Here is a 27805-nt window from a genome sequence, read left to right on the forward strand (position 1 = left end):
AGGACCTTTATTTGCTCTATACAGTGGCTTTGTTCTGACTACTTCGTAGTCCTGCAAAACAGATTCGACGTTGTGGATCCAGGATATGAATTGGATCGGATCTCCTTCGAATGTTGGGAGGTTCTTCACGCTGTCAGTTAATCTGCTAATTTTTATTAAGTCTGACTCAGTTAAGTGAATATGGTTATTTGAAATAGAACTTTCGTTATGGGGACTAATTCTACTTTCTAACTGATTTATCCTATTGTTCAATATTTTCGATTTTTCTATTTGTGCATTAACAGTACCTGTTAGGTGTGTAATAGCTTCTTGAATTTGCTCCATTACGGTGATTTACAATTTCGACTATTTATTGCTTTAACAATATGATACTTTATATATATTTATTGCTATTAACATTTTTTTTAGATTTTTTATATATCGGGTATAAATTTTATTTGCTTATTAAGATTTTTAATATTTTTATATATATCGGGTAGTTATATTTTTTATGTAAGCTTAATATTAACTAACAGAAGTATCAGCTTCAACTTTGTCATTCTCTTTGGACGTTCCACTTGGTCCTGTTTGAAGCGTTAGTCCTCTACTGGGGGTGGATGATGTCACTTTGGGCGTTGATTTGGCGGCTTTTTGTTTTAGTTGCCCACTTTATAAGTATTTTTAATTTGATTTGTCAAACACTTAGCTTTATTGTTTAACAAATCTTAAGATATGTCACGACACTTGACGCGCTTTTTTTTTTGCGGCGTTTTTTGTGTACACTTGTAATTAAATTTCCGAACAAGGTTCACATACTGTTTTTAATGACTTATGTCAAACTCGTCTGAACTTTCTATAAAAATTAAATTCCGTCGTTTATCCTTCTGGATAAATGATATTTGTGCATACAGATTCACTTTAATACTTTTGGTGTAGGCAACTTCAAATTTTTTAAAGTTCTCGGGCGCCAATTAATGGTTGCCACCAAATGAGTAATTACTCGCTCTTTTGAATTGTAAAGTTGAACTCAAATTTCTTTATTGAATACATTTCTTTTCTACAAAATTTTGCTTATTTACTATAATCTTACATATGTACGAATTCTTACTTACTAGTACTTATTTATGCTCTATAATGATAACGTAAGCAATAATTATAGCAAAACAGCAAACCTCAGTTTGGTCGAGAAACGGCCTACATTGCGGCGGCACGGCTTCCGCTCTGGTTTAGTGCCGACGAAATGTGCTGTTGTTGTAAATTTTGGAAATCAACTTTATTGAGCAACAATGATATTGTTTATTTGCAGAATAATGCTGAATTGAATTTCTGTTTATAGTTGCAACATTCTTGTCAGTATATTTTACTAGCTACGACAACTTTGTTGTTGTATATTTTGTTAGCTGTGCTAGCTGTGATAACTTACATACTTACATAAAAAAACAAATAGAAATGCAATAGATGCACACTAGCAAATATATATATACTTATATATATATATATGTATATATGTATATACAAATGCATTTGCTAATAAAATAAACGTGTTCTTTTAGATAAGACCAACGCACTTATTGGTCTGATAATTAATTTAAATACATAGGTTAAGAATTTTATATAAAAGGAGCTGCTCAACAAAAATAAAATTAGATTTGAAATCCAATCTCCTAGAAAACATTCTTAATATTTATATATTTTACTTCCCCCCACCAGTGGTAAGGGGTAAAAGAAAACTTAAAAAGAAAGATTTCGAGTAAAATAGCAGTGCCTATCACTTATTACCCCCCACCCGAGGTAAGAAATGACAAAAGCTAGGTATACCATTGTATAATAGAACGGCACATAAGAGACATAATGATGTAGCAATTCTCATTAATTTTATCATCCTATTTTTATTTTTCAGATAGAATAATATTTCGATTGCTCATCAGAATAAAATCAATAGGTAAGGAAAGAGTATTTGTATTTGTGTTTGGTGAAGAGGTTGATTTTTTCATCGAGCATCTTTATTAATCGTTGATTGAATCATTCAGAGATGAATCAACCGAATGAATATGCTGCAACGAATGCTACCCTGAATCGTAACATATTGGAATTGATCGGCCAATTTTCGGAGGAGTTCAGGAACATGAATGGTCGAATTATCGATATAGGCTGCGGTCCTGGAAATACCACAAGAGATATACTTGTCCCATGTGTCGGCAGGGAGGCTGTTATTGTTGGTAAATATTGTAAATTGGAAAAAATAATGTTTGACAAAGTTTTAGTGGCAAATGATTTCCATCATATATGATATCCTTTCATGTTTAAATATTTTGGTGGTGATCATACGAGTATTTTGTCTGTAGGTGCTGATATATCCCCAGAAATGATTGAGTATGCAAAACAGCATTATGCAGTTGATGATAAACTATCATTCATTGAGTTAGATATGCAAACGTCTGAGCTACCAAAAAACTTGATCGAACAATTTGATCATGCAGTTTCGTTCTATGCTCTCCACTGGTGTAAGAATACACAGAAAGCATTACAGAACATCTACAAACTTCTTCGACCAGGGGGTAAAGCCATTATTTTAACCATTTCCCATAACGCGATATACGATATGTATCTGGAACAGGAAAAAGATCCAAGATTTGCACCATACATGCAGGTAATATTCATAAGCATTCGCTTCTTAAATCTTTCTCATTTTTCAATGGATTTCACATTCAGTAAAAATAAGACTTTCGTGCTTCGGACACGGCCAACTTACCGCAAAATATTCCATGAAAATGTCTTTCTTCTTTTATGAATTCATTATGAGTTCATTTGAAATTTGAAATTTTTTCAGGGTTCAGAGAAGTGGACACCTCCTCACCAGGGTTGTGCAGATGCTGACGAGGTGATGAAGAAAGATCTAATTGCAGCCAAATTCAAAGTAGAGTACTGTGTTAATAAATGGAATAAATTCACCTATCCAAGTTTGGACACTCTAGTTGGTAAGATTTTTTTAAAAGGTCATCATTACGGGACCACGAATAAGAATAAGAAAAATAGATAAATCAGAATATTCGAAATTCAAATATTTTCCATTGTAGATTTGGTGATGTCTGTTAATCCATGTGTAAATAAAATGCCAAATGATGTCCAGAAAAAATGCAGGGAAGATATGAAGGAACGTCTCAAGACCAAGTGTGTTTCCACCAAAGGAGGTTCCACTGTAGATTGTCGCTTTTCGGTACTCACAATTGTAATCCAAAAACCCGAGAATTCAGAGGAAATTAATTAACAGACTTGTCTAATTGTTGTCTAGAAGAGCAAGCTAAATTTCGTGCAAATTAAATTTATTTCATGTAGTTAAATTAGTTTCGAACAGATTGTAGTCTCAAATAAAATATCTGAATGTTTTCTTGTTAAAGCATGTGCTAGTCGCATGCCATTTGTAATTGTATTGCAAGAATAAAAAAATGTAAACTTATGAAAACAAAAAATATATAAAAGAAATTTTATTTATTTATTGATCCAATATATTTTTAATAAATAAAAATAAAATAGGATTTCCCGCAACTGTTGTAAATAAAATTAAGAAATCACCGAGTTTATTTCAATTCAATTTAAGACTCATACAAAATATTTGAAACACATTTCGGCTATAAATACAAATCAGCTCCCAGTCTCAATTTTCCATTTTACAAATTAAAAATCTTCCTAAAAATCATTGAAAAACATGGGAATAAACGGAACACGAAAGATAACAAAACTCATTTAATTAATATCGTTCATAAAACACACGTTCCACCGCGTTTTTTACTTTGTTTGTAGTTCATGAAACACACGCAATAACTAATTATCATCATTTAGGATGAGTTTACGTGAAAACATCGATTTTTACTGAGTTTCGAGAAAAAGTAGTTTATTTAAATTTGATTTCTCCACATCGTAAAGAAAAATTTTTGGCGTATCCTAAAACACATGCGAGAAAACATCTTTTCTGAGTTTCTAGTTTATTTAAAGTTGATTTCTCCACATCGCCAGAAAAATTTTTGCGAGACCTAATAAGTATGATCTACTTAGCATGATTCGTGTCCAGAATGATGATACTAGGCCAGAACAGGTCGATCTATGAAAGTCATTCGATCTCAATTCGTGAAAATCTCATTAATTTCTCTCAAAATTTTGGACAATCGTAAAACCGGAATTCTAGTAAATCGTTTTGCAAGCGATTGAAATCATTGGACCGCCTTTGCTGTATCATAAAACACACGTTCCATGACCTAGAATCCGTAGAAACGGTGTTTTGTCACGTATTCATTCGTGTTCTCTGTTTATTAAGAGAATTATCATTAAAATGATACATCGAACGTTTATGATCCAAGGCTATGACCCATGAATAACCACTCATCTAGTTTTTGTGTACACACTCAAAATCCAAAAGTAATTCATAAAATAAATATGTTAGAGCAATGGGAAAGATGAACATTCTTCAGTTTTTCGTAGCCTGATTGGCACCGATGAGCATTTGACGATGGTAACTTGTTCTCCTGTGGGGATTGCGTGGTATCCAGGTCCTTTCATTAAATTGTAAGCAAACATATCTGGGGCGAAGGACGCCAGTGAATTTATTAAAATTGTCTTCTGCGCTTCGCATTGATTTAGGCGGATGTGGTGATAGAGTTTTTTAATCTGATTTCGTATGTGATATTCGGCATAAACTATTTTTGCGTTGACATATTGGATAAGATCTACATTTTCTGTGTCAATTACTTTGTTTGTTGCAAACTCCATTCCTGGAGCTGATTCCATAATGAAACGTTTTGGTATTTCTGTTTGAATTAATGTATATCCACAAATAAAACTTTTTGCTCTTTGTTCCAGGGAGAAAGTTTGTTCCTCATCAGTGATTATATAGGTTGGCGGATCGGTAGCAGTGGATTCAATTCTGATAGCCTGTCCTCGATAGAGAGCTGTTTATTTGCTGAATTTGCAATCATCCTGTGGCTTTACTGACCAGAAAGCTAGTGTGCCTCTGGAATCTGTACACGTTCCTGGGATAAAATCACACTTGGCTCCTGAGTTGAGAGATACTTTATTGGAGTAAAGTTCAACGGAGGAGGTGTATGTAGTGTAGAAAATTCTTACAACAGCGTTAACAATTACGTCGTCCCAAGTTCCAAAAGAGTCGCTATACTGGGTTCCTTTACATCGTCCTGTAGTTGCCGTTTTTCCTGCAAGTGTAACTGGTCTGCTATTCGGAATGTCTCTGACGAGCTTATCGATAAAAATGTTGTAGGAAATTTGTAGAGAATTTGAATGATGTAGTCTTTCGCATGCTTTTTGGTCCAATTCTAAGAAATACTCTCGGAGATAATTGTGCACGACCGAAACGTGAGAAAACATTCCACAATGATGAATGGTGCGATCTATCTGTACTCTGCATTCGTTGATTTCAACTGATCCATATTTATTCAGTTGCATTAGGTTCCACGAATGGTATGTTGCATTCTTCGACATCCAGTAGCGAGTAAGAAGTAATATTTAAGGTAGATCCGCTGCAGTCATACCCTACGAGTCCTTCAATACTCCTTGCAATTTCCCATAAAATTAGGAGCATAAACGTTGCTTGAAGTCGGATCATCTGGAACAGTAGTTGTTTTTGAAATTTGATATATAGAAGAAAAGAAATTCAAACCGGAAGAAAAAAAAATTGTTATTCTTAACATTGTGTGTGTGTGTGTGTGCACCATTTTTCTCATATCCCTGTACTTAAAGTTATTTGTTTGAGAAACATGTATCTGAGTGCTGTTCCTAGCATTATTCTAATGTTTGATTTTTAAAATGTAATTCGTTTAAAATTATTTTGCTTGAGAAACCTGCATTTGAGAGAGACGTAATTTATTAAAATGTAATTTTTTCCTAGTAGCTTTGTAGTTAATAATTGCATTATTGTTGTGAAGGATTTCGACAACTTCATAGAGGCCTTCATATTGGTCACCCATTTTTCCTCTATTAGGCTCTTTTAGTAAAAAACACTTTATTACCCACGTGAAAATTCTGAGGGTTTGCGTTTGCATCATAATATTTTTTTGAACGAAGTTTAGCTTCGTCGAGGTTTTGACCTGCATTTTTGTGGAAATCACTGATGCGGGTGAAAAGCTCAGTTAAATAATCACCATAGGTGGTATCAGGGTGCTCATTGGGTGCCCTGCTTGATGGCATCCTGGCCAATTTGCTAAATACTAATTGGTAAGGTGTGGAACCTGTCCCTTCATGTACACTGGTATTGATGCTAATGATGCTAACTCACATAGTTTATCCCAGTCAGTGTGTTCATTGGCATATTATTTTAAATATTCGGTGAGGACTTGGTGTGATCTTTCTAGTGATCCATTACTCTGAGGTCGATAGGTCGTCGTATGGTATTGAGTGATTCGAAAATGTTTTGCAACATTTTTCATTAAGCTTGATAGAAAATTAGACACTTGATCTGTAAGCATAGCTTTTGGGGCTCCGAAGACACAAACAAAATTTTTCATAATGGCAGTTGCTATTTCACTGGAATCTCCACTTTTTAATGGAATTGCTAGAGAATATTTTGTTAAGAGGTCTTGAATAGTTAAGATGTATATATTATCCTTTTTTGTTTTCTTGAGTGGGCCAACCATGTCCATGGCAACTTTATCAAATGCGGATTTAGGGGTATCTGTTATGACCATAGGTTGTTTAGTTTTTACTCTGACTAATTTTTTTATTTGACATTCGCGACAATTATGTATGTATGAAATAAATCACATCTCGTCTCATCGTAGGCCAATAATAATTCTGTCTGAGTCGATCGAATGTCTTTGTGGTACCTTTATGACCGTTAATGGCGCTCGAATAATATTCTTTAATTATTTCATATCTGTCTTGTGCGTCTGGTGTGATTACATCTTGGGGGCAAATGTGTTGACTAAATGTTGTTCTATGGTTTTCCAGGGGACCTCGTTGAAATAATTAGTTTTTGCTAAACTGATTGAGTGTAAATTTAATTCTTTAACGTCTTCAATTGGGAAATTAATCTTGTCTAATAATTCTGTCGCGCTGTTATCGCATGGCTCTCCTTACGTTGTAGTAAAAATCAAGGAGTTATCTTGGCGTATAGTCAGACTGTCTCGACACTCGATTACTTGGTAAGAAATAATTCGCGAGTTGGGAGGATTGCGCGCCCTTTTCTGATTATCTGGATAATGATAGGGGACTCTTGGATTTGGAAATATTTCTTCGTTTGGATTGCTGAAAGAAGAGTCGCTCGCGTCTATGTGTTCACTATTTTGCTCTATTTCGTTTTCTTCCGATACGTCGCTACCACTATGCATCCCGTTAGTTGATTGTGCTAATAAATCGTTCATTACGTTGGAAAAACCTGGCAAATTCAAACTGTCGTTGTCAAATAACCTGTTTTCTTCAAATTGAATGGTGTCGTGGAAGCGAATTGAGAAGTAGATGGGCCTGATATATTATTCTCATCTACGATGTCGTCTGGTTTTGAATTGCTATCTTGCCGTGAATTTATTTCGGTGTCAGTTCGACTTGCGTCATTTCCGTTGGAGGTGTTGATGATTTCGGCCTCGGCAAAAATGTGATCTGGACTATTCGAGTTTCCGATACTGAGTTCTCCAGCTACGTCTGAGACTTCAATCCTTGTATTATCGCCTGCTATTGTTTCATTTCCGTTCGCACTATTATCGCTATTAAAATCCGATCCTACTGCGACGTCGTTTCTATTTGCAATCTCGGGATCTTGAAAACCTGATATTTCGACGCGCTCAGTTTTATCGTCATTTCTTTCGTCGTTTTCGTCGACTACGTCGCTCAGAATTCGAGTTCTTTTTTGAAATCTATCTTGTTGGATTTTCTTTCGCTTTGAAGGGGCTGAAAAAATTTATTCGTCCTACGAGGAATCTTCAACAATCATAAAAAGATTTTTCACGTCGTCTATGACGGCTTCTTCACTGTTTTGGTTGCTGCTATTATTTACCTCATCGACTGTTTCGGATGGAATATTTCTAGACAGTGCGTCCGCATTGGCATTTACGAGTCCTGGCTTATACACAATTTTGTAATCGAAATCTTGCAAATTTAATCTCCAGCTAACAATTCGTGAATTCGGCGATGTAACAGAGCCGAGCCATACGAGTGGCCTGTCGTCTGTGACCAATGTAAATTTTCGACCGTAGATACCCTCTCTCTCTTGTAGAACCCCCAAAGGTGATCTAGTCACAGATGCCCAGAGCATACTTAAATTATGGAGGGAACACTTCTCCAGCCTGCTGAATGGCAGTGAACCCACAACACCAGGAGAAGGAGAACCCGATTCCCCAATCGATGACGATGGAGCAGACGTTCCATTACCCGACCATGAAGAAGTTCGAAAAGCAATCGCCCGCCTGAAGAACAACAAAGCGGTAGGGGCCGACGGATTGCCGGCCGAGCTATTCAAACACGGCGGCGAAGAACTGATAAGGAGCATGTAGCTTCTTTGCAAAATATGGTCGGACGAAAGCATGCCCAACGATTGGAATTTAAGTATGCTATGCCCAAACCATAAAAAAGGAGACCCCACAATCTGCGCCAACTATCGTGGAATTAGCCTCCTCAACATCGCATATAAGGTTCTATCGAGCGTATTGTGTGAAAGATTAAAGCCCACCGTCAACAAACTGATTGGACCTTATCAGTGTGGCTTTAGACCTGGCAAATCAACAACCGACCAGATATTCACCATGCGCCAAATCTTGGAAAAGACCCGTGAAAGGAAAATCGACACACACCACCTCTTCGTCGATTTCAAAGCTGCTTTCGCCAGCACGAAAAGGAGCTGCCTTTATGCCGCGATGTCTGAATTTGGTATCCCCGCAAAACTAATACGGCTGTGTAAATTGACGTTGGGTAACACGGAAAGCTCCGTCAGGATCGGGAAGGACCTCTCCGAGCCAAACCAGGTTTCAGACAAGGCGATTCCCTATCGTGCGACTTTTTCAACCTGCTTCTGGAGAAAATAGTTCGAGCCGCAGAACTAAATAGAGAAGGTACCATCTTCTATAAGAGTGTACAGCTGCTGTCGTATGCCGACGATATTGATATCATTGGCCTCAACACCCGCGCCGTTAGTTCTGCTTTCTCCAGACTGGACAAGGAAGCAAAAAAAAAGTGGGTCTGGCAGTGAACGAGGGCAAGACGAAATATCTCCTGTCATCAAACAAATAGTCGTCGCGCTCGCGACTTGGCACTCACGTCTCTGTTGACAGTCATAACTTTGAAGTTGTAGATTATTTCGTCTATCTTGGAACCAGCGTAAACACAACCAACAATGTCAGCCTAGAAATCCAACGCAGAATAACTCTTGCCAACAGGTGTTACTTCGGACTGAGTAGGCAATTGAGAAGCAAAGTCCTCTCTCGGCAAACAAAAGCCAAACTCTATAAGTCGCTCATAATTCCCGTCCTGCTATATGGTGCAGAGGCTTGAAAGATTTATGGTCCTTTTCGCGTTAGCCACGGCGAATACCGCATTCGATGGAACGATGAGCTGTACGAGATATACTTAAGACGACATTGACATAGTTCAGCGAATTACGCTGGCTAGGTCATGTTGTCCGTATGGACGAAAAACACTCCAGCTCTGAAAGTATTTGACTCAGTACCCGCCGGGGGAAGCAGAGGAAGAGGAAGACCTCCACTCCGTTGGAAGGACGAAGTGGAGAAGGACCTGGCTTCGCTTGGAATATCCAATATGGAATTATCCAATATCCACGTAGCGAAAAGAAGAAACGACTGGCGCGCTGTTGTTAACTCGGCTATAATCGCGTAAGCGGTGTCTACGCCATTTAAGAAGAAGAAGAAGAAGTTCCGATGGTGCGAATAATATTGTCAGTAATGCCTCGTAATTCGATTATTTCTTTAATGTTTATAGGTGCGCACATATTTATAGCTCCAATTTTAAGTAAATTAACTTCTGCGCCACTATCAATCATCATGATTGTTGGTAATTTTAATTGAAGTGAGTAAAGGGTGACTGATGCGATTTTAGTAGTTTTAATCCGCATGTGGGCAATGCGTGCAAATATCGATGCTGATTTTGTATTGGGGGATTTCTCAGGTGCTGAAGGCGGCTTGATATTTTTAGAAATGTCAAGAGATTCAGGAGTAGTTTCACTTTCTTTGGAATTAGTAAGGGCTTCTGAACGTCGATCGTCTGTAAAATTTTTATGCAAGCAGGGGAATTGTTCGACATGTACGAAATTTCTTCGGAAATGTATGGCTTGATTAGTTTGTGTGGCGGTGATTGGTCCCGCCGATATTCTGATCGGGGAGTGTAGCGTTTTTTGGCTGAGATTCCTTTTGACGATTCATGTACGCTAATTTTCTACACGTGGATAGAGTGTATCCCGGGACACGGCAAAGTTCGCAAAACGATCCTGGAATATATTCGGATTGACGATTTTGTTGGTTGGGGAGATTTCCTGCATTGGTTGAATAATTTTGATTATTCCGCGAATTGTCGTAATTTCTATTTCCATAATTTCTGCCGTTGTTCCATTGATAGCGATTTTCAAAACGATTTTGATTTCTCGGATAATTGTTCCTGTACGGGTTTCGGTTAAAATTTTGTTGAGCGTTTGAATTTTGTGTAGTGTTATTATTTCCTTTATATGGACCTTGTTCCTGTGGTAGTGGGGAATTGTTGATTGTTTTGATGCTGTAGGCAGGTGTGCTATGTTTTTTCCTTTGTTGTGTGACTCTTGTAACTCCAACAAAATTTTCGAGCTCGAAAAATCTACTTGCATCTCGTGCATACTTCGATGGCATTTTTGAAAGATTCTTCTAGGGTGTTACGAGGTTTAGTCATGCACTGTATTCGCAGTGAGGGAAGAAGACCATTAAGAAAAGCCTGAATAGTGTCTTTTTCAAGTTTGATTTCCTCAGCGGGAGACAGAAATTTCCGTTCGAGTTTCTCAGTGTTAACAATATCATTGTATAGCATTTTGACTTTGTTAATGTAATCGACGACATGCTCATGCGGTTTTTTTGAAACGTCTTCAAGTGCAGCTTTAAATTGGTTAGCAGTGCGACAGGGCTCAAAGAAATCACGTAATTTAGATTCTAGTTCCTCGGGTGATTGATACTCCAAATTTTCCATTGTGGTATGAGCGCGTCCCTCAAATTTTTGACGAAATAAGGCACGAAAAGTCGGTACTGTTGCTTGACTCATCATAGTACATACGCGTTTGCAAGCTCGCATAAATTCTGTCACTGTTATATTGTACGAGTAACCATCAAAAGTGGGTACATAAGCAAGCGCGTCTTTTACCATGATTTTTAAACCACTACCGGTGTTAGGGCTCTCGGTTACTAGAGGTTCCGGGTTTTGTTTACGATTTTTAAGTTCATCAACTTGTTCGGTGAGAATTGATAATTGATCGAAAATTACGTTGACAGTAGGGGGTAGCGAGGTTAGGTCATGGATATTTGGTCGCTCTAAATCCGGTTCAGAGTGCGTTGCACTAGTCTGGGTATTTGTTTCGGGCATAATTTTTACCGTTTCTTTTAGTTCTTTGATCATCTCCGATTGTTCTTCGATTAATTTTAATTTTTCGGTTAATAAACGATTGAGCTCCCAGACTTCGTCTAATTCATTTTTCTTCTCTTGAAATTTGTCGGAATCCACTTCTGTTTATAAAAAAAAATTATAGTTTGTTCGAAAGGAGATTATATTTTCTTCGAGAAAAAACAAATTTAAAGATTCGGAATGAGGATTAAGCTATTCGGTGCTCCTACTAGACGTGGTGAAAAAAAATTCGAATTCAAAAACGCTGTAAGAAAGTTACGAAATAAATAAATAAACTTTGTGAAATGATTGTGACAGTATTTGTTGATTGTACACATTGTTCTCTCTCATGCGAAATGTCGTTTGTAAAAATCGATATATTTTTAATCTTTTATTTTGACGTTGAATCTGCTCGCTATGCGTTTGTTAAATAAATTATTACAATTGATTTGCTGCGTTTTTGCTATGTTTTTCAATATTTTTTATTCATTTCTATTTAAAGGTGAATATGACTCTGGAGGTTCTAGTAATTCCTTCTCTTTTAATGAACTCTGGAATTCTAAAGATTTGATATAATTTTGGAGACACTTTCCTCGTTGTCGCGGTTTAACCCTGCCCTGGCATTGCACGTTAATTAGACTAATATTTTTAATTGTTTTTTTCGGGCTACGCTCGTCCCGGTATTTATATTTGTATTTTGTATTTGTAGTTTCATTAGATGGAATTAACTAACCGTGCCAAAGTACCAAATTCTGTTACGCCCCTCCTACGTCATATCTTGTCTTCTTCATTCTTTTATTTATTTTCTGAGGCTAAAGTACCAAACTCGCCATTATCACATTCTCTTTTGTTTTGCATATGTTTATGTTTCAGGTCTTACGCATGCCTGAGGTAAATTTATTTATTTCTGATTCTGTTTCTGTGTCAGGTCTTAAACTTGCCTGAAATAATATTGATTTATATATTTCATTCGCAATGTATGTAATTGATTTATTTTATGTTTCAGTTGGTGCGTTTCTTCGCTAGGTTTTGGAATTAGAAAGTTTCGATATACATACATATGTCTTCAGTGGACTATCCCTCATCATCACGGTTCTATCCTGCCTCAACATTGCAGGTCAGTTCACTCACAATCATCAATATTTATATTTTGCATTTGCGGGCTCCTTCTTGGTATTTGTTATTTGGTTATTTGTATTTGATTGAATTGTAAACTTAGTGATCCACAACACTAAGGTGATGATTTCTGTTCGGTCCTCTTTTGACATAATCGATTCCCCTTTTCTATACATACTCTCGCTATGTTGCTAAGGAGAGTATTATATGTAGTTTTGTTCACATAACGGTTGTTTGTAAGTCCTAAAACTAAAAGAGTCAGATATAGGGTTATATATACCAAAGTGATCAGGGTGACGAGTAGAGTCGAAATCCGGATGTCTGTGTGTCCGTCCGTCCGTCTGTCCGTCCGTCCGTGCAAGCTGTAACTTGAGTAAAAATTGAGATATCATGATGAAGCTTAGTACACGTATTCCTTGGCTCCATAAGAAGGTTAAGTTCGAAGATGGGCAAAATCGGCCTACTGCCACGCCCACAAAATGGCGGAAACCGAAAACCTATAAAGTGTCTTAACTAAGCCATAAATAAAGATAATAAAGTGAAATTTGGCACAAGGGATCGCATTAGGGAGGGGCATATTTGGGCGTAATTTTTTTGGAAAAGTGGGCGTGGCCCCGCCCCCTACTAAGTTTTTTGTACGTATCTCAGAAACTACTATAGCTATGTCAACCAACCTCTTCAGAGTCGTTTCCTTCAGATATTTCCATATACAGTTCAAAAATGGAAGAAATCGGATAATAACCACGCCCACCTCCCATACAAAGGTTATGTTGAAAATCACTAAAAGTGCGTTAACGGACTAACAAAAAACGTCAGAAACACTAAATTTTACGAAAGAAATTGCAGAAGGAAGCTCCACCCAGGCTTTTTTAAAAATTGAAAATGGGCGTGGCCTCGCCCACTTATGGACCAAAAACCATATCTCAGGAACTACTAGACCGATTTCAATGAAATTTGGTATATAATATTTTCTTAACACCCTGATGACATGTACGAAATATGGATAAAATCGGTTCACAACCACGCCTTCTTCCAATATAACGCTATTTTGAATTCCATCTGATGCCTTTTCTGTATAATACGAGTATAAACATTAGGAACCAATGATGATAGCGGAATAAAACTTTACAAAAATACGGTATTTGAAAAATATGTACATAAATGACGTATAATGAAATCTCGATTATCACTTTATCATGCGAGAGTATAAAATGTTCGGTGACACCCGAACTTAGCCCTTCCTTACTTGTTTATAATTGAATTTATATTGGAATCGATATAATGGGTTGTCAAAAAAGTATTGCGGTATTTTTTTGAATTTTGTTTTTTTTTTTTATTGAAATTGAAATGAATTTTTGATGACTCATGCCCAGCTCTTCACCGATGCTACGGCTGATGCTATGCCGGTCTCTTTCGACCAATTCAGCGATTTTATCGCAATTTTCGACGACAGGCCTTCCGGAGCGTGGCGCATCTTCGACTACCTCTACACCAGAACGAAAACGTTGAAACCATCGTTGTGCGGTGGAAATGGAAACTGTATCGGGTCCATAAACTGCAAATGCATTTTTGCTTTTATCGTAGTAGTACTGGAGTAGTAGTAAATATGCCGTATTTTCTCTTTATTTTGCTCCATGTTTGCGACGCTATAACTCACGAACGAATTAAAAGAAACGACAATCAATCAAACACGTGTTAGCGCGTGAAATGAGCTTTCCAAAAAGGTACAGCATGACCCGATACGTCGAATAAAACTAGAACTACGCACTTTCAGCGCCAGCTAGCGAAAATACCGCAAAACTTTTTTGACAACCAATATTTTAATTTATTAATTTGAATTTATAGAATATTGCGTTGCATTGAATCCTTTTTATACCCTGAACAGGGTATATTAAGTTTGTCACGAAGTTTGTAACACCCTTGTATGGAGAACTTTCACATTTGACAAGATATATTCACGAAATGTTGCATATATTATTTTCCACAGCAACAATGTAATATTCGAAGAAATTTATCAGATCGGTTAACTATAGCACATAGCTTCCATACAAACTGAACACATAGTTACTAACAGAAATGCACCTGTGAAGGGTATTTAGCTTCGGTGCAACTGAAGTTAACGTTTTTTCTTGTGCTAATTGAATTTAATTCATATTGGAATCAATGTATTTGAATTTTTATTAATTTGAATTTGTAATGGTTTCAGGTTCTCCTGCGTGATGACGTTGCAATCGCTATTCGGACAATACGGCGGCTATTGCAAGCCTGTTGTTATGGGACAATACTTATGCGCTGTAGTGGAGCTGTCAACGATAATTTTGACAGGTTGGGTTATGTTGCCCATGGTAAGTAATGTTTACTCTATTATTATGGTATTACATCTATTAATATTCTCTCTTTTTGGCAGGATATGCAGGTTTCTCTGTCTACAAGGGTAAGTATGCAATTATTTATTCTAATTATATATGACCATCTTTAGCCAGGTGATTAGTTATTTTATATTCTATTTTCAGATATTCTTGGATATCACCGGAACATTGGGATATTTAATCTCCGATTGACTATGTATATGTAATTGGGCGGGTCGATTTAAAAATCGCCCATCGCTCTATGAAAATCATATTCTAGGGATCAAAATAAGAAACTTTGCCGGAGGAACCATACCTCTAAAACGAATTTTGATGTCCCCCAATTTGGGTCGAACTTTTGGGTAGGGGCAAATTTTGAAAAATCCCACTTTGACCCATTTAGAGTGCTCCAATCGAGTCCAAATGTGTGACCGACCCCCACTAACTTTGGACGGTCGATCCACCCATGCCAGTGGCACACCCCTTGGAACTCCCCTGGGGGGTTCCCCATACAATCATTTCAAAAAATCACCATTTTTGGCCTTTACATGAAAAAATCATCTAAATGGCTATGTCTTTTCTTCATTTTTATTTATTTATTTATAATATTATCTATCTTTTCTCTTAAGAAATTTATTTAGTCAGAACATATGTAAATGAAAAAATTAATTTAAGTGAGTTATAGAAAAGAAACTAAAAAAAATTATTGTTTGAAGTCTTTTTTACTTTCAAGTCTTGGCAATTTCGCACGGCTCTCTAATGTCGTCGCCATGGCGGCCTCTACATTTTCCGGTATAACCCGATTGGAAACGCTAGCTAGCAATTGAACATGTCGTTCCGTTCCTTGTATGTGTGATGGAATTTTTGGATTATTAAACGGTGGATCATCTTGATTTAAATATTCTTTCAATGTATCGTACGGAATGCTTCGCGTGAATGGTGGTTGAAATACGATATTTATATCATTCAAATTGATAATTTCCGTATAACTTGTGCAATTAAAGTTTATATCTGTTTTTTTATAAACTCTAAGTTCCATTGGCTCGTTAACATCGGTTCGATAAGGTAGAATTTTCTTAATGGCACAGTCGCGCTTTTCTTTCCTATCATCAAATAACATTGGTGACAAGATATTTTCCGAATGCGCATAATATGAATTATCTTTAATTACTTGATTCGACAATTTTGCGTAAACGAGGTTCTAGAAAGCGTGACCAACCAATGAACTTGAACCATCCTAGTATGATACTTCTCATCAATTTTATCTATCGTTAAAGTATCATCTTTTCTGCCATCGAATGAAAACGCTAACAAATTGGTATCATCTAACCGTTTGCGAAGCACTTCTTGTCTGCATTTCTCTTTTTCTCTGCGAACTTTCGATTTATCCATGATGAGGTTTCCCATGCTTATCTTTAATTTTAAAATCTTGCAAAAGAGCGGTTCCCAATGCTGATGCTACTCTGTCAGGCACAGCAAATCTGTCACATACCAAGACAAAGTTAAAACAATCGTATCTCTCTGTGTATTGTGAACTTGTGCTTGGTATGTTGGCATTGATGACATAGACGTTGCTCCTTGCTCTTCAGTTTCCATCATAAATGCATTCATTGTTAGTCTTCTCTGATTACGTTGATCGTGCATGAACTCTTTGAGGCGTTCGGGAACCCAGCCGCATGCACATGGAGCTGCCTTCAAATCGCATTTATGTACATGTTCCAATGTAAAAAATTGTTTCCAGAGATTTTACATACTCTGTAAATTGTTGGGTGCTGTTTCTTCTCTTGATTTGCTCTTGATACTTTTCAAGCAGTTTATTCAATTTATTACATACACTTTTTTTCAGCATTATTTCCATACCAAGTTTTTCCCAAAGTCCAATCAAATTATCTTGTACTTGAATAGTGAATGATTTATGGGAAATTATTATTTATAGCCGAAATGTGTTTCAAATATTTTGTATGAGTCTTAAATTGAATTGAAATAAACTCGGTCATTTCTTAATTTCATTCACAACAGTTGCAGGAAATCCTATTTTATTTTTGTTTATTAAAAATATATTGGATCAATAAATAAATAAAATTTCATTTATATATTTTTTGTTTTCATAAGTTTACATGTTTTATTCTTGCAATACAATTACAAATGGCATGCTTTAACAAGAAAACATTTAGATATTTTATTTAAGACCTCAATCTGTTCGAAACTAATTTAATTACATTCAATAAATTTAATTTGCACGAAATTTAGCTTGCTCTTCTAGACAACAATTAGACAAGTCTGTTAATTAATTTCCTCTGAATTCTCGGGTTTTTGGATTACAATTGTGAGTACCGAAAAGCGACAATCTACAGTGGAACTTCCTCTGGTGGAAACGCACTTCGTCTTGAGACGTTCCTTCATATCTTCCCTGCATTTTTTCTGGACATCATTTGGCATTTTATTTACACATGGATTAACAGACATCACCAAATCTACAATGGAAAATATTTGAATTTCGAATATTCTGATTTATCTATTTTTCTTTTTTTTCAAAAAAAAATCACATTGAAAAATGAGAAAAAATTTGATTTACAATAATCCTCTTTTGATTTATGTTTTTCTTATCCTAGTCTCTAGTCTAGAAAAAATCTTACCAACTAGAGTGTCCAAACTTGGATAGGTGAATGTATTCCATTTGTTAACACAGTACTCTACTTTGAATTTGGCTGCAATTAGATCCTTCTTCATCATCTGGTCAGCATCTGCACAACCCTGGTGAGGAGGTGTCCACTTCTCTGAACCCTGAAAAAATTTCAAATTTCAAATGAACTCATAATGAATTCATAAAAGAAGAAAGACATTTTCATGGAATATTTTGCGGTAAGTTGGCCGTGTCCGAAGCACGAAAGTCTTATTTTTACTGAATGTGAAATCCATTGAAAAATGAGAAAGATTTAAGAAGCGAATGCTTATGAATATTACCTGCATGTATGGTGCAAATCTTGGATCTTTTTCCTGTTCCGGATACATATCGTATATCATGTGATGGGAAATGGTTAAAATAATGGCATTACCCCCTGGTCGAAGAAGTTTGTAGATGTTCTGTAATGCTTTCTGTGTATTCTTACACCAGTGGAGAGCATAGAACGAAACTGCATGATCAAATTGTTCGATCAAGTTTTTTGGTAGCTCAGACGTTTGCATATCTAACTCAATGAATGATAGTTTATCATCAACTGCATAATGCTGTTTTGCATACTCAATCATTTCTGGGGATATATCAGCACCTACAGACAAAATACTCGTATGATCACCACCAAAATATTTAAACATGAAAGGAAATCATTTATGATGGAAATCATTTGCCACTAAAACTTTGTCAAACATTATTTTTTCCAATTTACAATATTTACCAACAATAACAGCCTCCCTGCCGACACATGGGACAAGTATATCTCTTGTGGTATTTCCAGGACCGCAGCCTATATCGATAATTCGACCATTCATGTTCCTGAACTCCTCCGAAAATTGGCCGATCAATTCCAATATATTACGAATCTGGGTAGCATTCGTTGCAGCGTATTTATTTGGTTGATTCATCTCTGAATGATTCAATCAACGATTAATAAAGATGCTCGATGAACCAATCAACCTCTTCACCACACACAAATACAAATACTCTTTCTTTACCTATTGATTTTATTCTGATGAGCAATCGAACTATTATTCTATCTGAAAAATAAAAATAGGATGATAAAATTAATGAGAATTGCAACATCATTATGTCTCTTATGTGCGGTTTTATTATACAATAGTATACCTAAAAATCTTTCTGTTTAAGTTTACTTTTACCCCTTACCACTGGTGGGGGGAAGTAAAATATATACAGAAATAATAAGAAGGTTTCCTATGAGATTGTATTTGAAATCTGATTTTATTTTTATTGAACAGCTCCTTTTATACAAAATTCTTAACCTGTGTATTTAAATTAATTATCAGACCAACGCATAATACATAATAAGTGCGTTGGTCCTATCTAAAAGAACACGTATATTTTATCAGCAAATGCATTTGTATACATTTGCAAGTGTGCATCTATTGCATTTCTATTTGTTTGTTTATGTAAGTATGTATGTGCGTGTGTGTGTGTGTAAGGGTTGTTTTTCTGTATTGTATTCTTATAACATATTTTTCTTTTATTTGCTGCAGTTTTGTATGCAGTCAACTGATAGTGGACTGTATATTATTGTTCAAGTAATTTGATCAGCCATTCCCAAATGAAAATCAAACTACACTAGTTAAACTTCATTTTATCAATTCATCTATATACATATACAAGTTGATCATTTCAACGTTTTAGCTTAACAAGGAATTTTTTCATTTGGATATTCACAGATATGATTTAAGGAAATGTTGAAAGTGTGTGATCAAGCCAAACAAGATGATGAAAAATAAGAAACTTTTAATCCAGTATCATTTATCCGATAATTATTGCGGCCGTATCACACATCAAAGTTCCTTAAACGGAATAAACAAAAGATCTAAATTCTCGTGAATTTTCCTCAAATACGGCAATACCTCGGGGATTATATCGAGATTAATATTTTGTCCTTGTACTTTTGTTGTCCTTTGTACAAGTTGAATTTGAATTCAGGATAAGAAGTTTCAAGCGATATAAATAATGTGCTGTATATAATGCAGGAAAAGAATCAATTTCTTGCTCAAATATAATTTTCAATGCCATGTCCTCCAACTTGATCAAATCGTATCCGCAATGACAAAATTGCCAACTTCATTTAACATTTAACACTTATTGCCCGATAATGAAAAATGTTCATTAACAATAATAAATTATAAATAAATTACAAATTCACTAACCGTTTTTTATTGGAATCGAATTCAAACTCACACCATTAAAAATTCAGATGACTTTGTGATTGAAATTGCAAGAGATTACCAACAGTTAATTTTCCATCACAAAGAATCCCGTAGAAACTTCTTTAAATACATGCATCAAAGAACAAAAACAAATCATAAATATCATAATGTATTCAATTGAATTGACAATTATTTACAGTGACGAGAATTACTTTGCGGTCTTGGTGTAAAGGAAGATGAGTGAAATTTTATTTTTCGATAATCCAGACACCATTAAAGACATTCGCGACTAGCTCTTTCAAAGACTAACCATAGCAACTACCAACGAATTCGGTTACTTTTATTCAAACCATCAGAATTATTTATCTTCGGTTTGCCTAGATTTAGTTTCGTAATGTTTACATGAAGGGATTAGCCTGAAGAGGCCTTCAATCTCTATATTGTATATGGTATAATGGATTCATCAAATAATTATTCGACATGAGATTTATTTGGTGATATTCGGTTAAGAACAACTTGAGCTGATGATTTTAAAAGAAAGAAAAAATAGGAGATAATCTTTGAAATCGACAATATTATCCATCACTTTGTGTTGTCCCTTGTTTATACTTGTACACTGAGAAATAAATATATTTTTAAGTGTTCGGTACCTATTTCTGTTGTCGATTCATTTTCATTTCCAGGCATCGACATGGGTTTTCAATTGTTAAAATTATACCGTAGCTCTGAGTGAATTCCCTCCGCTATTAGTCAAATTAAAAAATGACAATAATATTAATTGGAGGAAGGCTCCTTCATTTGTTTGCAAATTTTATCGAAAAACTTGATTCGAACTTGATCTTTTCGGTGCGTTGTTTTCTAACGCCCCGCCTTTCACGCGACATTTTGTTTTTTTCCCACTTTTTTCTAAAAAGTGTCCAATCTTCCGTCCGTGTCATAGTCGTACATCTGACCGATTTGAACCTCAAAACTACTGCCAAACAACAATGATTTGTCAATCTTAAGCCAAAATTAAAAGAAATTAATAGAAAGTCAGTACCAACTCAGTGGGTTCTCAGGTGAGTTTGGATTGATTTTCCTACAATTTTAACCCTCGAATGGCCCTTGAGACTATCAAACAAGTTGGAAAATACGTGAAACGTAAGAATTAACCTGTCTACGTGTCACAAGTCACGATAAACTCAGGCATTTACACTAAAAATCTCTATATACCTATTAGGCAAAGCATAAGAAAATAATTGTCATTATTTCCACTCCCTCATGTTAGGTGATTGTCACTTACTATATTACATTACCTCCACATGAATTCAACTAATATTGCTATCTACAGACAAATAATTATCTATAATAATTTTTAATTTGATTCTTCTTTTTGACAAAGATGTTACTGTTTTTTTCCTGTTATTCTCTCGTTTTTTTCCACTCGTCTTAATTATTTTTTCGTACATTTTGACGAGTACGAGTTGGAAATAATGTTAACATTTGGAAGTAGATTGTCAACATTATTTTCAACTCGTATAATAACAGAAAAAAAAACAGTAACATCTTTGTCAAAAAAAAATCATATTAAAAAAGTGATTATAGATAATTATTTGTCTGTAGAGTGGAAATAATGACAATTCTTTTCTTATGCTTTGCCTTTTTGTGTAAATGCTTGAGTTTATCGTGACTTGTGGCACGTAGACAGGTTAATTCTTACGTTTCACGTATTTTCCAACTTGTTTGAGAATCTCAAGGGCCATTCGAGGGTTAAAATTGTAGGAAAATCAATCCAAACTCACCTTAGAACCCACTGAGTTGGTACCAGGGATAATGGGATGCCCAACTAATTCCAGCGTGACAGCGCCTCAAAATAAGCGTTTTTTATAACATTTTCCATTGTGGCCACATCGAACAAAATAAGAATTTTTGGGCATTTAAATTAAAACACCCAACATTTATTACGATTGCAAATTATTATATATTGGACTTTTAATATATGGCGAAACTACTTAAATCCTTTTTTGTGATTTTATGATATATTAAAACAACTGACTTTTTATATTTGACTAATTAATAAGGTGAATTAAGCCTGTTAGTTCTCAATTAATAAATGTTGTTAATCATTTGTAATTGAAAAATTAATTATTCTATACATCAAATAGCAAAAATTTCGCATTTTCTTTGATTTTCATTTTTTTTTTACTTTTTATTTGCGATCTTGAACGGCGGCAACAAATTCCTCCGTTTACATATATTTTTGTAAGATTTCAATCTGGCCATCGCTCGTTTCCAATTGCTAAACGTCAAAACCTCCCCAATCCAGTCAACTGACAAAGTTTAGGTGGTTTTGACGTTTAGCAATTGTTCTCTCACTTCCAGTGAGAGAGGAGTTGGACATCTCTTTATCTCTGGTTGGTACTGACTTTCTATTAATTTCTTTTAATTTTGGCTTAAGATTGACAAATCATTGTTGTTTGGCAGTAGTTTTGAGGTTCAAATCGGTCAGATGTACGACTTTAGAAAAAAGTGGAGAAAAAAACAAAATGTCGCGTGAAAGGCGGGACGTTAGAAAACAACGCACCGAAAAGATCAAGTTCGAATCAAGTTTTTCGATAAAATTTGCAAACAAATGAAGAAGCCTTCCTCCAATTAATATTATTGTCATTTTTTAATTTGACTAATAGCGGAGGGAATTCACTCAGAGCTACGGTATAATTTTAACAAATGAAAACCCATGTCGATGCCTGGAAATGAAAATGAATCGACAACAGAAATAGGTACCGAACACTTAAAAATATATTTATTTCTCAGTGTAAAAGTATAAACAAGGGACAACACAAAGTGATGGATAATATTATCGATTTCAAAGATTATCTTCTATTTTTTCTTTTTTTGTCGAATAATTATTTGATGAATCCATTATACCATATACAATATAGAGATTGAAGGCCTCTTCAGGCTAATCCCTTCATGTAAACATTACGAAACTAAATCTAGGCAAACCGAAGATAAATAATTCTGATGGTTTGAATAAAAGTAACCGAATTCGTTGGTAGTTGCTATGGTTAGTCTTTGAAAGAGCTAGTCGCGAATGTCTTTAATGGTGTCTGGATTATCGAAAAATAAAATTTCACTCATCTTCCTTTACACCAAGACCGCAAAGTAATTCTCGTCACTGTAAATAATTGTCAATTCAATTGAATACATTATGATATTTATGATTTGTTTTTGTTCTTTGATGCATGTATTTAAAGAATTTTCTACGGGATTCGTTGTGATGGAAAATTAACTGTTGGTAATCTCTTGCAATTTCAATCACAAAGTCATCTGAATTTTTAATGGTGTGAGTTTGAATTCGATTCCAATTAAAAGCGGTTAGTGAATTTGTAATTTAATTATAATTTATTATTGTTAATGAACATTTTTCATTATCGGGCAATAAGTGTTAAATGTTAAATGAAGTTGGCAATTTTGTCATTGCGGATACGATTTGATCAAGTTGGAGGACATGGCATTGAAAATTATATTTGAGCAAGAAATTGATTCTTTTCATACATTATATATAGCACATTATTTATATCGCTTGAAACTTCTTATCCTGAATTCAAATTCAACTTGTACAAAGGACAACAAAAGTACAAGGACAAAATATTAATCTCGATATAATCCCCGAGGTATTGTCGTATTTGAGGAAAATTCAAGAGAATTTACATCTTTTGTTTATTCCGTTTAAGGAACTTTGATGTGTGATACGGCCGCAATAATTATCGGATAAATGATACTGGATTAAAAGTTTCTTATTTTTCATCATCTTATATGGCTTGATCACTCACTTTCAACATTTCCTTAAATCATATCTGTGAATATCCAAATGAAAAAATTCCTTGTTAAGCTAAAATGTTGAAATGATCAACTTGTATATATATAACTAGCTGATCCCGCAGCCGTTGTCCTGCACGAAATTATGTCTTTTCAATTGAAAATACAAAAATTCATATTGTGTTGATTATCATTTATTTGAGATTTTTCTACATTTTTTTTCAATGTAACGCAGCTTGATAAACAACAATTTTTGGTTTCTGTCAAGACGATCGATCGATTTGTATGACCGCAAGTCTCTTCCAGTTTAAGTCAACAACATCGGTATTTTTGCCAGCTAATATTGCGCATACATTTGAGGAATCGTACTAACGATAATTTGTCCAATGTTCGTATAAACATTCCTGATGAGTCCATCTTTCGTGAATTGATAAACGGCATATGGAATTGATATCAAGCCAACGGAAGTATCAACCGGTATTGACCCATTTCCAATTATTAGCGTATACGATGTAAAATGTCTTCGGCAATGTAATTTTTGGTCGTATCCCATAACTGACGCGAATTTTAAGGCTGATCATCGCGAAAAGTGTGCGAACTTCATTCCAGTGATTATCATATTCCAGCAATTGTAATTTTAATTGTATGTATAATATCAAGGTATTTCCGAATAGAGCAAGTTCTCGCGAACGGTTCACTGACGAAAGTTGAGAAAAAACTCGTTAATGTTAATTTAGTTGCTGGGTTGTTTTCCCTGTCTGTACTGTATTCTCTGTGTTGAAATAGACTATTTGGTCATTCTCAAAATTAACTGCGAGACGCACAACAGTCGGAAAACGTTCATGAATCGCAAGAGTAAATATCATACAAAGCGCTTTATTGCAGTTCACGTATCGACCGTATCGTTCAAGATCAATAACCGCCATGTTGCTTCCTTTGGTGGCGTACTTACAAACGTCTTTTATCTATTTCACCAAACTGCAATATTAAACATTGATATGAGTTTTGAATGTGAATTAGACAATAGTGGAGTATATGGTACTATCCATATGTTGTCGACTTCGATGTGTTGTTAACTTCGATATTCACGCCTCTTAATTGAATGCTAAATGTTCTGCCATTGTCATCTGGAGAGCGACGCTGATACATTGGATATCCATCATTTCTAGTTTGTGTTTCCGAAAGAAAAGCACGTGGATAGTGTTTCGTGCATTTATTGTCAGACGAAGTAAGATTGAGGTGTCCGCAAGGTCCATGTACCATATTGGTTTTCATCACTGCTTATAATACTGAATCTTTCTCTGCGTCAGGAATTTCCGCAGAAATGATTTCTTCAATTTGATCTGGTGTAACCACCATCCAAAGAAGAGTGTGTACGTGTGACAAACCTCTCTGTTGTCACTCAACATAGTACATCTGGCATCTAACAGCACCACATATACCTATATTACTCCAAGATAAAGTCCATGAAACATCGCAATTGTTGTTTGAAAAGTCGTGCTGTGATATCGTGACGATCGCTTGCTGAATGACCGCGATCCATAATTCCGCACGTACATATGTATGTCATCGCATTTTTGGAGTACTTCTTGGTGGCCTTGCTTGGGCTGCCATACGTTGATGGCAAAAAGAACCGATATTACGGCGACCTCTTCGTGGCTTCGTAACAAATTTCAATCTGCCACACACATAAAGTTTTCACTGAATAATTTTCAAAAATTTTTCTTTTAAATAGCCGGAATAAAAAAGCGAGCGACCGAAATTGAACGATTCAAATAATTTACAAATCAAAATATTAAACAACAAAACAAACAAAAATTGAAAAAAAAATTTGTATGAAAAAAAGTATATATAAGAAGATTAAGTATTCATTACACATATCGAGTTTTCATTGTTTTTAATATGTATGTATTCTGCTATTCGGGGCGGAGACAAATCCAACGAATCAATAATCATTAAGATTGGTTCAGCAGATCTCGAGTTATAAGTGGTCGAACAAACCCGTCTTTGTTTTATATATGTATATAGATGAATTGATGTAATGAAGTTTAACTAGTGTTGTTTGATTTTCATTTGAAAGTGGCTGTTCAAATTACTTGAACAATAATATACAGTCCACTATCAGTTGACTGCATACAAAACTGCAGCAAATAAAAGAAAAATATGTTATAAGAATACAATACAGAAAAACAACCCTTACGGTGGTTATTGTATTCTTCATCATAAATCTCAAGTGCCTTAGTCACAAACACACACACATACATACTTACATAAACAAACAAATAGAAATGCATTTGCTGATAAAATATACGTGTTCTTTTAGATAAGACCAATGCACTTATTATGTATTATGCGTTGGTCTGATAATTAATTTAAAAACATAGGCTAAGAGTCTTGTATAAAAGGAGCTGCTCAAGAAAAATATAATCAGATTTGAAATACAATCTCCTAGTTCTACTTCCCCCCACCAGTGGTAAGGGGTAAAAGTAAACTTAAACAGAAAGATTTTTAGGTATACTATTGTATAATAGAAGCGCACATACGAGACAAACATAATGATGTTGCAATTCTCATTAATTTTATCATCCTATTTTTATTTTTCAGATAGAATAATAGTTCGATTGCTCATCAGAATAAAATCAATAGGTAAAGAAAGAGTATTTGTATTTGTGTGTGGTGAAGAGGTTGATTGGTTCATCGAGCATCTTTATTAATCGTTGATTGAATCATTCAGAGATGAATCAACCAAATGAATACGCTGCAACGAATGCTACCCTGAATCGTAACATATTGGAATTGATCGGCCAATTTTCGGAGGAGTTCAGGAACATGAATGGTCGAATTATCGATATAGGCTGCGGTCCTGGAAATACCACAAGAGATATACTTGTCCCATGTGTCGGCAGGGAGGCTGTTATTGTTGGTAAATATTGTAAATTGGAAAAAATAATGTTTGACAAAGTTTTAGTGGCAAATGATTTCCATCATATGTATATGATTTCCTTTCATGTTTAAATATTTTGGTGGTGATCATACGAGTATTTTGTCTGTAGGTGCTGATATATCCCCAGAAATGATTGAGTATGCAAAACAGCATTATGCAGTTGATGATAAACTATCATTCATTGAGTTAGATATGCAAACGTCTGAGCTACCAAAAAACTTGATCGAACAATTTGATCATGCAGTTTCGTTCTATGCTCTCCACTGGTGTAAGAATACACAGAAAGCATTACAGAACATCTACAAACTTCTTCGACCAGGGGGTAAAGCCATTATTTTAACCATTTCCCATCACATGATATACGATATGTATCCGGAACAGGAAAAAGATCCAAGATTTGCACCATACATGCAGGTAATATTCATAAGCATTCGCTTCTTAAATCTTTCTCATTTTTCAATGGATTTCACATTCAGTAAAAATAAGACTTTCGTGCTTCGGACACGGCCAACTTACCGCAAAATATTCCATGAAAATGTCTTTCTTCTTTTATGAATTCATTATGAGTTCATTTGAAATTTGAAATTTTTTCAGGGTTTAGAGAAGTGGACACCTCCTCACCAGGGTTGTGCAGATGCTGACCAGATGATGAAGAAGGATCTAATTGCAGCCAAATTCAAAGTAGAGTACTGTGTTAACAAATGGAATACATTCACCTATCCAAGTTTGGACACTCTAGTTGGTAAGATTTTTTTAAAAGGTCATCATTACGGGACCACGAATAAGAATAAGAAAAATAGATAAATCAGAGTATTCGAAATTCAAATATTTTCCATTGTAGATTTGGTGATGGCTGTTAATCCATTTGTAAATAAAATGCCAAATGATGTCCAGAAAGAATACAGGGAAGATATGAAGGAACGTCTCAAGACCAAGTGTGTTTCCACCAAAGGAAGTTCCACTGTAGGTTGTCGCATTTCGATACTCACAATTGTAATCCAAAAACCCGAGAATTCAGAGGAAATTAATTAACAGACTTGACTAATTGTTATCTAGAAAAGCAAGCTAAATTTCGTGCAAATTAAATTTATTGAATGTAATTAAATTAGTTTCGAACAGATTGAGGTCTCAAATAAAATATCTAAATGTTTTCTTGTTAAAGCATGTGCTAGTCGCATGCCATTTGTAATTG

The 27805-nt window shown here is 35.2% G+C and overlaps 1 protein-coding gene and 1 long non-coding RNA gene across 2 annotated transcripts; both read left to right on the forward strand.

The window, feature by feature from the left end:
* Positions 1–1889: 1889 nt before the first annotated feature.
* On the forward strand, positions 1890–27730 carry LOC126763587 (juvenile hormone acid O-methyltransferase-like). Its single transcript, XM_050481229.1, has 5 exons — positions 1890–1921; positions 26404–26592; positions 26723–27027; positions 27208–27355; positions 27455–27730. Exons 2-5 carry the CDS (start codon positions 26406–26408, stop codon positions 27643–27645), a joined length of 831 nt encoding a protein of 276 aa, XP_050337186.1. The 5' UTR covers positions 1890–1921; positions 26404–26405; the 3' UTR covers positions 27646–27730.
* Positions 12622–15223, forward strand: LOC126763597 (uncharacterized). The gene is made up of 4 exons (XR_007667639.1): positions 12622–12661; positions 14867–15005; positions 15068–15094; positions 15174–15223. It is a non-coding gene; the product is annotated as an uncharacterized LOC126763597 (long non-coding RNA).
* Positions 27731–27805: the final 75 nt, after the last annotated feature.

This window comes from Bactrocera neohumeralis, chromosome 6 (assembly GCF_024586455.1).
Source record: "Bactrocera neohumeralis isolate Rockhampton chromosome 6, APGP_CSIRO_Bneo_wtdbg2-racon-allhic-juicebox.fasta_v2, whole genome shotgun sequence".
In the NCBI taxonomy this organism is placed as follows: Eukaryota; Metazoa; Arthropoda; class Insecta; order Diptera; family Tephritidae; genus Bactrocera; species Bactrocera neohumeralis.